The sequence below is a fragment of the Vespa velutina genome, chromosome 15 (assembly GCF_912470025.1).
Source record: "Vespa velutina chromosome 15, iVesVel2.1, whole genome shotgun sequence".
Taxonomy (NCBI): Eukaryota; Metazoa; Arthropoda; class Insecta; order Hymenoptera; family Vespidae; genus Vespa; species Vespa velutina.
This window is the reverse complement of record NC_062202.1, coordinates 775001-790000: the sequence shown is the minus strand read 5'-3', so window position 1 is coordinate 790000 and position 15000 is coordinate 775001. Positions and strand designations below refer to the sequence as shown.

Below are 15000 nucleotides of genomic sequence, written 5' to 3'. Positions count from 1 at the left end.
AGTTTATTGATTCGTTTTTTCTTTTATGACAACCGGAAAAGAAAGATACGAATAGATTCGTTATGATTTAAACAAGGAAAAAGAAAAAAAAAAAAGAAAATGAGAAATTTCCTGAGAGACGAAGCCTTTCAATTAAAATATCGCGAATCGAACGATTTTATCCGGGTTTTCACTTTTTCTTTTTTCCTTTCTTTTCTTTTTCTCTCTTTTTTTTTTCCTTTTCTTATCCATTCTCGCTCGGGTTCTTACTCAACATAATGATAATATGTAGTTGCAATTGCGAGAACCTCGTTGTGCGTATTCATTTGTCTGTTTATTGTTGTCGTTTTTCTCGCAGGTGGATTTTCACTTGGCAGATTTGTTCGCTCGATCATAAAAGACAGATCACGTGGATTATATTATTAACGTGGAAATAATCTAGGATTAGTTACGTTTTAATTAGAGCTTGCCATTTTGAAGCAGGCATTACTAATTAATTAATCTGGATGAGCTGAGGAACGCTCGTTAATAATTAATTATCTTTCTCTCTTTCTCTCTCTCTCTCTCTCTCTCTCTCTCTCTCTCTTTAAGTCTTATATAGATAAGTGATACAATTTCCATACAAATGCATTTTCATCTTTCCTACATTTTGTTATAATTACGAAACATTTCACGTAGCTCTCTTTTATTTATTTATTTATTTATTTATTTATTATTATTATTACTATCATTATTATTTATTAGGAAATTCGCTTAATCCAATATATTGTTGAATTCGATCAAATCGAGGTAGAAAGTCGTGATTTAATAGTTATTCTTTTAAGAAGAAAGTTTCGTTCTTCGAATATAATACTTGTTATTTCTCACGATTGTACAAGTATATTCTTAATTGTATATTAATACCGTATATAATAACAACAACAACAACAACAACGACAATAACAACAACGTCGTCTAACTTTAAGTACAAGTGAAATTTTTATTTCGCATTGTTCTAAAAAGGAAACAAATCGAAAGAAAAGAGAAAGACTAAATAATAAAAAGAAAAGAAAGAATGATAAACAAATAGACAAATCAAAAGAGAATTTATCGAAATAGGACGCAAGAGAGTTCTAATGTACAACAGAAGACCGGTTCTGAAAGTGCATTAGAGATTAAATTCTAAACTCAAGTAAGGAAAAAGATGGAACCGATCCTCTTTCCTTCCCCTTCCGTACGGATATATCGATTTCTCTCGTGTTCACTCACTCGTACCCTAACGGATTAGCTGTTTCGCGGATATATATATATATATATATATATATATATATATATATATATATACATACATATTTTTTATTCTCAACGTCGATTATTCGAACACATATATAATAAAGACACGGAGAAGGAGGAGGAGGAGAAGAGGAGGAGAAAAGGAGGAGAGAAGAGGAAAGGAGGTGGAGGCTGTGCCCGTAATTTCAAGTGAAATTTTCACGGACGGTCGAACATGGCGATCTAGAATTCTCCGTCTCGTGAAACACTGACGAAGAAAAGTTACTACTTCTCGTCGCGTTCGAGATGTCACTGTAATACGAACTTCGACGTATATGTAGGTATATATTTATTACGATACTCGGTTGTACTCGTACAAGCGTGTCGACGTAATTTCATATTAAACGAAGAAGAAAAAGGAAAAGAAACGAAAAAAAAAAAAGAAAGAAAAAAGAGTGAACATTTTGTGACAAAAAAAAAAAGGAAGAATAAATTTTATATCGTAATCAAGAGAAAAAAATAAATAAAATAAGGAATGATCTATACGCGTGTATGGGAAAAATTTGACATATTCAAGAAGGAACAAATATTTAAAAAAAAAATATATATATATATATATATATTCTCTTTTAAAAAAGAGAAGTAAATTATTTTCTTCTCCGCTTAGAAAAATATTTCTGATTCGACAAATTCGAAAAAAATTCTTTGAAAGAAAAAAAATCTTTCTTTCTCTTCTTTTTTTTTTGTTTTTTTTTTTAAATAACAAATTTTTCATTCTTTCCACGAAAGGATTTCTGTTTTAATGAAAATCATTGTAGTACGACGAAAAGAATTAAAAAGAAAAAAAGAGACAAAAAATAATGAAAAAGAAAATCTTTACTTATATTGTTCTCCGTTCTAATCACAGAACATCTTTCTCTATTCATCGACAACCGCAAACGCATTAGACGATCGATAGCAAAGAGGACATCGCAAATTACCGTTCTAAGCAATCCGAGTAGTCACGGATACTCGACAGGCCGTATAATGGAAATCGTGCACCGTGACAAAGGTGCCATTCTAAAAGTCTCGTTTAGAAATTTCTTACTTGTGAAGAGAACCTTCTCACAATATGTATTTATATATATCTATGTATATAATATACATATCGTATGATATACATATATGCATTGTATGTGTTGCATATTGCAATAATTGAATACATATATACATATACACACACACACACATATATACTATGCACTATATACACACTATATGGACGATGTATCGCAAAAGCTACTTAACTCTTTTAACCCTTTACTCTCTCTTTTCTCTCTCTCTCTCTCTCTCTCTCTCTCTCTCTCTCTCAGTGTATCAATCAAATACAACACGTACTTATAAATGTAAATATCAGCATACACATGTTACAAAACTATTAGAGATTATAGACTTTGAGATTATCGATCGATTTAACGTTTAACATTTAACATTTTTTTCGTTAAATTACACTGACTTCATTTTTTTTTTTTTCATATCGAAATTTTACCATCTAGACATATTCTTTTTCAATTTATTTATTTATTTATTTATTTATTTATCTTTTTTTTTATATCGTCTCTCTTCTTCCTTTTTCTTTTTCCCCCCTTATCGTTGTCGCAAACGTAAAGACGTCGACGTTCTTTTAGCAACGATAGCAATTAAAAAATTTGTGCGTATTCATCTTCACGTTACTCTCGCGTCGTTGATTATTATCTTTCCTTTGAAAATTTTGACAGTAGCAATTAAAAAAATTTTTGCAGGATCACTCACATGCATACCTACTCACTCATCGTCGATAATGGTTCCCTTATTTTTAAAATTGCATATAACATCGTTGCCGAACATCATATTCGGCACAAAGAAGAAGAGAAGAAAGAAGAAGAAGAAGAGAAAAAGAGAGAAGAAGAAAGAGTACCGTAAGACGAATTCATTCCCACCGGGCTTCTAACTTTCTTTTCGACAATCTCTCGTGTCAACTCTCCTTATTGCGTTTGTGCCTTCGAGAGTTGCTCCAATTTCGTTCTCCTCTTCTTCCTCCTTTTCTTCTTCTCTTTTACTACAACTTTTTCTCTTTTTCTTTTTCTTCTTCCTTTCATTTTTTTTACTTTTTTTATTTTTTGGTTTTTTTTTTTTTTTTTCGTTCATTACCTTACACGCGGATACTCAAACGTTGCGCCCTTTGATCTCTCCGACGTTCGATCATCGTTCGTCGCTCGGTTTTATTTATATATATACATATTTTTTTTTTTGTTTCTTTCCTTCCCTCCACCCTCCACCCCCCTTACTCCATCCCTCCCCTTATTCATATTTCGTAAAATCGATGGTAACGGTATGTAGGTTAATTGATCTGCAATTTTGCAATTTAATTTGCAATTCAATATTTTCGTTCCTGCATTACGAAAATTTTCTTTCTCGTCGTTCTCAGGAATTATACACGGAGAAAAAAGGAAAAGAAAAAAAAAGAAAAAGGAAAAGAAAAAATTAATGGGAGAAACAATTTGTTCTTTTTCTCTTTTCTCTTACGGGAGAATCCCTTTTTAATCGCGAACACGTGTAGAATCTTATTTAACAACAAAATTAAATCGATCATTAATAATAATGATCGAACATTATTTCTCCAGGAAGATCCGAAAAGTCTTTCCTATAGATTTTAGATTAGAGATTATTATACCGTAGGAATTATGCCTTTTTTATATAATAAGTACATTCTCTCCTTATATGCATATATATATATATATATATATATATATATATATATATTTTACTTCCTTTTATCGCTAACAAAATTGCTTCTGGGTTTTGCGTAACTTACGAGGAATATTTGGAGCGAAGAAAAAAAAAAAGTAAAAAGAAAGAAAGAAAGAAAGAAAGAAAGAAAGAAGAAAAAATACGAAAACATTTTTTCTAAAATTTAAGATTTCATCATACTTCATTTTATTTCTTTTGTATTTTATTTTATTTTCTTCTATTTTTCCGATGTGCGCGTGACACTTAATCTTGACTTTCTGTATGGGAAACTTATATATTATTTATTACACTCCTTCTGTCATCGACCTCCTTAGGAGAATGGATTCGTTTCCGTTATATAGCCAAGTTCGTAGCTTTCCTTCGTTGAATTGCGTCTCTTTTTATCAATCTCTCTTTCTCTCTCTCCCTGTTCGTCTCTCTCTCTCTCTCTTTCTTTCTTTCTCTCTCTCTCTCTCTCTCTCTCTCTCTTTTATAACATTTACCTCGTTCGCGAGATTCTCGAAAGCCTTGCTCTCCTTTTAACTTACGATTGTCAGTCGAGAATAGGATCGCAAATAAAAGAGAGAGAGAGACAGACAGAGAGAGAGAGAGAGAGAGAGAGAGAGAAAAGAAAAAAAAATGAAAAAGAAGACGAAAAAAGGGATCAAACTTTACTTTTTTCATCGTCGATCATGATCTAACAAGTTCGAAAGTCACTCGCTCTAGTTCACGTTTCAAGAATTTTTTTTCTTCTTTTTTCTCTTCTCTCTCTCTCTCTCTCTCTTTCTTTCTCTCTTTCTCTCTCTTCGAAAATTGGAACGAAAAGTAAAGTCTTTTTGGAAAAAAATTCTGTCGATGGATTGTTTTTTTCAATTTATCAAAACAAACAAAAAAATTGCATTTTCCCTGCCGCACTACATTTTATTATATAAAGGATAACAATACATTAAATAATAAAAAAAAAAAAAAAAAAACAAAACAACAAAATAAAGAAAAAGAAACAAAACGAAGAAAAAAAGATTCACAGAGATTAGATCATTTGGAACGAAATTACTCATGCGAATGTAGAACGATTAGAATCGATGCAACGATAAAAGCACACACATATACACACATACACAGAGACACACATATACATAGAGAGAGAAAGAGGGGAGAGAAAAAAGACATCGAATCATCATTGACAGGAAAGCAGTCGAACACGGCTTGCTGTTACGATCGGGGGATCCCCGATTAGAAAGGCTGTTTTTGTCTACGCTGTTCACATCTAAAACGAATATGATGACTAACGTGTATGTACGGTCGGTGCACTCTCGTTCGTTTGTTCATTTGTGTGCGTTCAAAGTATTTTCTTAGTCAAACGCATTATTATTGCACTTTTGAGGATTTTTTTGTTTAAAATGAAATTTTATTTATATATATATATATATAAATATTAATGTAATGATATATTGATTGCATTGTAATTACAATTAATATGATATAATATATTAAAATATATAAGTAAAGAAAAAAAAATTTCATTTACTTATATGTATATATGTATATATTAATTTTCATTTAATTTAAGTATTATCCGTATACTTATATATTATACATATTATATACTATTAATAATATATTATTTATATATTTTATATATATATATATATATTTATTTTTTAGATATGAGTAAAATGATAACGAGTATTGCATTTTTACTTTTGTATTTTTTGTGTAATTTTTTTTTTTGTCGTTTTCTTTTATTTTTAATTTTTTAAGCAGTCCAGACATTTCTCGTGTGCATTAGAAAATCTAGAATCTTGATTATACCATCTAAGCACAGAAGGCGAGAAGTCACGATGTTACGAGAACATCGTAGAACCTGTTTGATGCGTAGTACGAGGTAGGTATAAATCGCGGATGGGTCACGAGGTCAGTCGTGTCACGATGAAAGCTAAGAGTTTCCTTCGTGCACTCTCGTTCGTTCACTTTTTGACGGATTTTTTCTTTCTGTCTCTTTCTTTCTTCTTTTTTCTTTTTTTTTTTTTTCAAATTAAAGGACAACAAATTTATTTCATATAATAAGCAATAAATTCTCTCTTTCTCTCTCTATCTTTCTTTTCATTTAAAAAATTATAAACGTTCCTCATATATTCAATAGTAATTGGATGATAAAAAAGAGAAAAATAATTAAAAATAGGTCAGAGGCAAGATATAAAATTACTTTGCCAACTGTTGTTCTAAAAAGCTACTTTCTAATGTAAATTATTAGGAAGATATCCTAGAAAGACTTTTTCTCCTAAAGATATCTAGTATCAACGATTTCTTCTTTCTCTCCCTTTTACCACTATCGCGCCATTCTTTTCTTTTCTTTCATTTATTTATAATTATCTTTTCCCCTCGATATATTTCACGCGATGACGATAGTAACGAAACAAACAGGTCTGTGATAACTTGAATATATTTACGTAAGCATTACCATTTGAACTAGTTAGTTCGGTCTTTCAAATTTCGTTTCAAATGCATTTCTTTCTTCGAATCGGTCGAATGAATGTGGTTGGTTTAGTTGAAAGAAAAACGAGAAAGGAAAAAAAAAAGAAAAAAAGGAGAAATAAAAACCAAAATAAAAACGTAATGAAAAAAAAAGGGAGGAATGACCACTACGAGAGAATTGAGGTAACACTATCGATCGAGCACTTGCTCGGAACATGTGGAAGCTCGGGTATTCACGTACCGATTCATTTTCAGGCTACACACGTTTGCGAACCGTTTTCACCTGACTTCCGTTGGTCGAGGCCTCGCTAAATGGCTTTACCATAATCCTCTTCTTGCTTGAGTCTTATGAAACTAACTCACTGCGGTTAGTTTATCCTAACTATGGATGAGAATCCTCTCTCTCTCTCTTTCTCTCTCTCTGTCTCTGTCTCTCTCTATGTCTCTCTCTTGGATCGATAAATCGATAAGATTTCTTTTTTCTCGATTGTTTCCTTTCTGTTCTTACGAAATAAATTTTTTCGATAAAATAAAATATATATATATATATATGCATGTATAAGTGCGTGCGTGTGTGTGCGTGTGCGTGTGCGTGTGTGTGTTTAATGAAGAATTTTTTCGATCGTTTTATTTATAATATTAGGGTGCGATTTGATTTGGATACAAATTAAATTTACATTATTAAATATATATTATTTTAGGATGATGATTATTTTATAAATTTTTTCTTTCTTCTTTATATCTATCTCAAATCTTTGAATTGTTTAGTTTACGATATTAGGATATGATCTGATTAGGATCAGATTTAGAATAATTGAATATATTATATTAGGATGATTATTTTAATGATATATATATATTTTTTTTTTTTCATTTTATATTTAGTTTAGAATATTAAAATATTTCTTTTCAATTGTGATTAGATTGGAACGTAGATATATTATTTTTCTTAATTTTATTTTCTAATTTTCAATTTGTAATATTATAAAAGTTCATTATTAAAATTTTCATTTCTTCCTTGCTCTGAAAGAAATAAATTATTTCATTCTTTTTATTTAATTGGTACATTAAATTGTTTATATATTTTATTTTTTTCTTTTGCATTTTTTTTTCGCTCGTGTTTAACATCAACGTATTGCCAGCGTATACTTAAACTAGGATTGAGAAATAATGTTAGATAGTCGTGATTGGCAAACGTGTTTTGCTAAAATAGCATTGATAGATAGATTCAACGACTTAGAGTTAGAAAAGATCGTTCTCAAGGTGGACCGATCGAATGAGAATAAAAAGAAGAAAATAGAGAATAGAAAGGAAGAAGAAAGAAGTAGAAAAAGATTTGAAAAAATGAGAATCAATGAAGTTCCTTATATATCATTAATCGATCCTCGTTCTTTGAGCTCTGGATCATAATCATAATCTTTATAATCAACCAATAAAATCATCCACCCTTGATTTACTATTCATTTATTCCTAAATGAATATTCAATCCAATGCAACTTGCATTTATATCCTATATTTATCATTTCTATGCGTGGTATTATTATTATTATTATTATTATTATTATTATTATACTATATATAAGTATAGTAAATAAGAAGTAAAATATAATATATAACGTATAATGAAATAAAATAATATGATAAAATATATTAAAAAAAGAATGATATCTTTAATTTGGTTAATAACAAATAATAAAATAAATAAATATAAATTATATAAAAATATTATTATGTAGTAAACATTTATATGTTTACAATTTATATATATATATATATATATATATATATATATATATATATAGTTATATAATAATTGAATTAAAAATATAAAAGATGATAAATAAATTTCTCTCCTTTTATTGATGGATACACATATAAAATGCAGAACGCGGACGTATTGCACGGCTAGCTTCGCAATTTGACGTTCCTCGGGCTCTACAAGATTTTCTATGTGCGTACACGTGCACGATCAGACGCACTTACACACCAACAATCTACCGTGCATGCATATTCGGGGCAAGGACATTCCTTTCTATACGTGTGCTACACATCGATCGTTTATTCGCATTAATTTTATGCCGCGAGAGTCTACGAAAACGGGGAGGTGGAAAGAAAATTTTAAAAAGAAAACAGAAAAGAAAGAAAGGAATTATGTAATCGACTAAGAGAAAAAAAAATATACATATATATATATATATATATTATTTATAGATTAAATATTAATATTCAATTATTAAATCAATAAGTTACGCAAATATTATATATTTTGATGGATTAAAATATATTTTTATTCCATCAAAATTCCATTCTTTATAGATTTATCGTTTAGATCGATCAGCGTTATTAATTAATATAATAATTGTAAATACTATATTGATTATTCATTGTTTGCTTTTATTTGAAATATTATTATTTTTATTATTCGTTAAATGAACGAAAACAGACAAAACAAATTGTCTTAAGAGACGTCGTGAGTCGTGAGTTCGGTGTTTCTTTCTTTAAAAAAAAAAAAAAAGAAGAAAAGACAAAAAAAAAAGACAGGAAAATTTCTCGACGAGAGAAAGTGGCAAACGCAGTGATTATTAGCGGATCGAAGAGAAGTGGGAGAAAATCGTGCCACGCCTTCTGTATCAGTTTAACGTCTCTTTGTCAGGTGATAGCGCGCTCAAGATACTTACGGAGGAAGTAATTTTCTGTCGTGATTCTTTGATTCTGTTTTCTTGTTTTTATATTATAACAAGAAAAGAAAATTACCTAACTAAAGTAAATTAACGGGGGAAGAAAAAAAAAAGGAAAAAAAAAAGGATAGTGAATAAAGAAATCGTAATAATTAAATTAATAAAAAGGAAAAAATTGCAAAAGAAAATGGTAGAAAAAATTGAAAAAAAAAAAAGCCAAACTTTTTATTGGCTCATTATTATTAATTTTATTCTTTATTTTGAATTATATCCCGAGAGATTTGATCACTCGAAATTATCGAAGCGTTTCGATTTTTAACGATAAAACGAAAAAAAAGAAAAAATAAAAAGAGAACTGAGAGATCGACGAACAAAAAAAGAAGAAAGCGAATAAAAAAATTGTAATAATTAAATTACAAAAAAAAAAAAAAGGGATACATTTTACGATCACTCATTTTTATTTTACTTTTTTGTTTTTATTCTTTTTTTTTTTTTTTCCTTTCTTTTATATTTTCAATTATACACGGAAAATTTATCGAAGCGTACGGATTAACGTGTTTATCCTGTGTAACTTTATTAAAGTAAAAAAATAGAAAGGAAAAAAAGAATGTCTCCAGTTGTAAGGACATAATACATAAGAGAAATAATTATTATATGATGTCCTTTTTATTTTTATTTTGCTTGTAATATTCTTTTATTATTTAAGTTAGTCGATTGAAATATCGAAACAATTCGACAATAAAACGATCGACGTATATTTTTATTTTCGATCACGATCAAGCTCCTCTTCGTTCTTTGCCGACTCTGTCGTAAATTTAACGACACCTCTCTCTCTCTCTCTCTCTCTCTCTCTCTCTCTCTCTTTCTCACTCCTTCTTCCTCTCTCTTACAACATAATCCTGATTCAAGACCGACGTACGAGGATACCATTGGAATATTAACATTAGAATTGTAAAAGTAGTCAAAATAACGGGGTTTTTAAAATTATTTGTTTTACAGTTATCGTACATGGCGGCGTAATTATTTTTACGAATGTATTCATTATAAGATAGAAGTAATAGAATGTATTCATTTTTATTTATTTATTTATTTATTTATTTATTTATTTATTTATTTACTACCGTATGATAGTTCGTATCGATAGAATTGTTGTGGAAAATATATTGATCATTCTGATCTTCTTTAAAAAAATTAAAAAAGGAAAATAATGCATAATTACTTTTATAAAGTGTTTAATAAAATTTATTTACTTTTTTAAAAAATTCTTTTTATTATCATACGATAGTTTGTATCGACATAACTGTTATAAAAATTGATCGATCCTTCTAATCTTCTTGAAATGATTGAGAAAAAGAAACAAATCTTAATAGATTCTCTTAATAGATTCTGTAAAACGTAGACATTAGAAATGTTTAGTTTCTCTAACTACTTTCAATGACAAATATTAAATAAAATCAAAAGTGATAGCCAGCTCCATTCCAATGCGTATACAATGTATTATTAACTCGAAGTTTCTCTCTTAAAGCAAGAGAGAACGGAAACAACTTTTCTCTTTTTCTTTACCGTTATGTCGCTGCGCTTCTAATACCGATCGTTTCAATCCTTCGTTCATTAATAATTCAGCGCATTTTCATTATAGTCTTCGATGTTACTTAGACGTGTAAATATATATATATATCTGGTGGGCTCACGAGTCATTAGATAATTTTAAAATTCAATTACTTTTTTATGAGAATTTTTAAAGAAATTTTTCTTGAAGACGAAAACACTTGATCCACTCTATACATATATAATGTATATAAAGGAAGATTTTGTATCATTAAGAAAAAAAAAATCTCTCTCTCTCTCTCTTTCTCTCTCTCTCTCTCTTTCTCTGATTCTTATAATCTGACGTGTGATTTTCATTTTGTTTTGTTATGTTTCGTTTTGTAATTTAGACAATAAAAATCTGCTATTTATTTTCCCAACGAAATTCCATGAAAGTTGGACGTAATTGCTAATAAAGTGAACACGTTTAGTACTACTATACGTAATTAAATTTAATTGGTCCAGGTGTGTTCCGAGCAACGGAATAATAAATGGCTATTACTTATTTAAACTTCTTTCTATTTCTGAACACAACGAGCACATTAAATATCAATTAATTATTATTGTTATTAGATTTTGTATTGTTTGCTTATTTATTGAATAGTCTAAGTTAAAAATCGATTGAAGGATAAAGTGTTTTAAGGTAAAATATCAATTCTATATTTGATAATTTATGTTTTATGAGAATGCATATAATAATAATAATAATAATAATAATAATAATAATAATAATAATAATAATAATAATAATAAAAAAAAGGAAAAAAAAATATGAAATAAATAATGATAACAACTAATTAATCGACCTTATTCCGATAGAACTTTCACCGAAATTTTTGATCAACTGACATAACGTATCCGGCAACACAAGAACTGAGAACAGTTATATAGAAACACACTTTACGCAACATTACGAGTGGTAAGTGTTAGCAATCGAGCGTGGCCAATTACGAATGCTGCTGCATTCTAATGATATTAATCGCTAGAGGAAATTACTCCACACCGTGGTACACGGGCTAACGTTCCGTTCAACGTTTGACATACGAAGGAAAAGATTTTCTGATTGATTACGTATATAAAAATGAAAAAAAAAAAAAAAAAAAAAAAAAAAAAAAAAAGAAAAGAAAAAACATAGATAAATAAATAAATAAAAATAACATGTACGCATGTATGTTCAAATTATAATTTGTAATATAATTGATAAACGAGTCAATATTGCAATTGTATAATGAAAATAATTGGAACGATCGATTCGATTAAATAAATGAATAAATAAATGTTGTCTCCTCTTTTCTGTCTTTTGTTTTTGTTGTTTTCTTTTCTTTTTTTTTTCTCTCTCTCTCTCTCTCTCTCTTTAAAATGTTATATCGAACATCCTTTTATATAGATTATTCATAATTCTTTGAATAATATCGTGCACCCATCTATAATTTTCACCCGATCGTATTTCTATCAAAATGATCTCACAAAGATTGTTGAGATCTCACGCAACGTTGAGATAATCGAGCCGGACGATCGTTTCGATGTTGCCGTTGGGAATATTGCGTAAGGACAAACCTTCCTTCCTTCCTTTTCTTTTATTTTCTTTTTTTTCTCCCTCCTTTTCTTTTTACAAATGCATTGTATGCGCATTAATGTATGTACATACGCTTATAAGACGAGATCTTTGGAATAAATAAATATGGAATCGTTGTTGGTTCTAGGTTTTTGAATAAAAATTAATACTCCCGTTGAAAAGGTATTTTTCTATATCGATATTTTTTTTTATCGGAACGAAAGTTTATTATTAAAAAAAAAAAAGACAACAAAAAATAAATCAAAAAAAGAGGAAAAGGAAAAAATAAAATGAAAAAATATAAAAAAAATATATATATATATACATATATACATATATATGTATATAAAATGAAAAATTTATCGAGCGAGTCATCGTACCAATGAAAGTGAGTGGGCTCAGGTAACCCGGAAGGACAGAACGAGTTCTCGGTACCTGTAACATCGAAGGTCCTCGAGAATATATCGTACAGAGACTTGGTATACCTGTTCAAGAAATCTTTTTCAATACGATAAAAGACAACAACTTCGTCTGTTGAAATTAATTCGTATAATTCGTTAAATAATCTCCGTTAAGATCGACGTTGTATATCTTTGTTAATTTTGTCCTGAGAAAAAGAGATATGTTTGTGGAATAAATATTGAATCGTTTTTTTTTTTCTTTTTTTTTTTTTTTAATAGAATTCAACTCGACATTTTTCTTAAATCTTTATTTGACGAATCACTAATGCATCTACCGGTTGTTGTGTATCAATGATTTATATTTTACGGAAATATCTACGATGAATTCGATTGACGATTATTATCGTTGACAGATTTCATTAAATTCTTATTCGATGGATCTATCACGAATTAGATCGATTATTTGTATTCAAATAATCGTTGATCACGCAGTTTCCATGGAATAAACGTCTCGTTGATCGAAATTATCGTAGATCACGATCTAATCGTCATTCCCGGAAACGGGAAATGTAAATTGCTCGTTAACTATTTTTCTTTCTTTCGTGGATTTTTCTTTTTCTTTTTTTTCTTTTATCTTTTTTTTTTTACTTTTCTTTTTTCTTCAATTGTCTTTAGAAACGTTAAGGGAAGACTTGAAACGAGGAAGCCCGTGAGAAAGAGGAGCCGCGAAAACCACAGCCGTCACCGCAGCAATATCTACTTTCTTTTTTATTATTATTGGTCGTAAACGACGAAGACGACGACGACGACGACGACGACGAAGTAAAAAATTAAAAAGAAAAAAAAAAAAAAAAAAAAAAAAAAAAAAAAGAAAAAGAAAAGGGGGAAAAAATCAATAAATAGAGAAATTTATAATTAATAATTATTAAATGTCGCACGAGATAGATTTATTATATTTCGTGGAAAGTTGGATGATATTTCTTTGCGTATACGTTCACTGGTCAAGTTGTCTTTTACGTTGGTCTCTATTAGACCGGTTCGGCCGTGGTCTCGCATGAATCCATGCGTGATGTAATATAATCGAAAATGGAACACGTAGAAAGGAAAAAAACATTCCATTGAAAAAAGTCAAACTCGATTCAATCATTTTTTTTTTTTTTGCTTTCTTTTTGTTATTCATTCGCGTCGAACATCTCAACGAAATCGCGACGAACATCTCAACGAAAATATGTTATCGCTCTTCTTGTCGCTTCCTTCGATGGGAGACGGAGAAAACATTTTCCCATAAAGTTCTTTTTTTCTGCTTTTTTTTTCTTTTTCTTCTTTTTTAATTTCTTCTCTTTAATCTTTTTTTTTTTTTTTTTTTTTTTAATATGCCAACTTTACATAGATATATGCAATTTAATTCGCCAAGAATTCATCCTTTTTTCGATCATCATTTCGATTCGATCGATCGAAAGTATTATAAAAGAAAGGACCAGAACGGGAGAGAGATTGGTATTTAATACGAGAAAGAAGCACCATCGATCATGGAACTTGCTACCTCAAGATCGTTCGTTTCTCTTCGAAAAATTTTCGAAGGACAATTTTCAAGGATATTTTTACGTACCGTTCTCATTTAATATTTACTTTCATTAACCAAATTCTATTCAAATTTCACATTCAATGATTATCCAATACACGCAATACACAATTCTAGGACTATCAGAATATTTGTCAATAACATTCATAATTTGTTACAAAAATCATAAGTCATTATGATTGTTCTCTAGTCGCGAAATTAAATAGATTAAAAGTGATGGAGAATAAATTATTTCTATTTTCTTTTCTTTCTTTCTTTTTCTTAGAATAAACGCATTCGAAAGTTGACTTTTTTCTCTAATATTGATTAACGTTTGAAGATATTAGAATGAAAAACACTCACCATTGTTTCCGATCTTGTTCTCAATTGGGAGAAGGATTCTTCTTTCACGAGTTACTCACGGAGATCACAGGAGATCACAAGAGTAAGGGGATGCGAGGAGAGAGAGAGAGAGAGAGAGAGAAAAAAAGAAGAACTACCAAAGAGAGGGAGAGAGAGGGAGAGAGAGAAAATAGAAAATCAACGACGAAAGAAAAAGAAAAACAAAACAAAAAAAAGGAGGAAAAATCTGACAAAAATCTAACCGATTGAGAAAAATGGAAGGCGCGCGCGTGCGCGCGCTAATAAAAGATATAGAAATGAAAGAGATTTGTCAATAGTATTTGATCCGAGTTAGATCGAACGTAGATATAAAGGAGTAAAAAATGAGTCTGTGCGAATGCGAGAAAAAATGAGAGAACGAGA

At 29.4% G+C, this 15000-nt stretch overlaps 1 protein-coding gene across 2 annotated transcripts in view; it reads right to left on the bottom strand.

Annotated features, from left to right (window-relative positions):
* LOC124954304 (chitotriosidase-1) overlaps nucleotides 1-15000 on the bottom strand; it is a 25026-nt gene that overhangs the window by 7549 nt on the left and 2477 nt on the right. Inside the window, exon 1 of one of the 2 annotated variants that reach the window (XM_047507033.1) lies at nucleotides 14599-15000. This exon is cut by the window's right edge and continues 2477 nt beyond it. In XM_047507033.1, the coding sequence (XP_047362989.1) occupies nucleotides 14599-14601 (3 nt within the window). In that variant the 5' untranslated portion in view covers nucleotides 14602-15000. Of the gene's footprint in view, nucleotides 1-287; nucleotides 1215-14598 lie in introns of those variants that run through there. The other variant, XM_047507031.1, reaches the window with a different exon arrangement.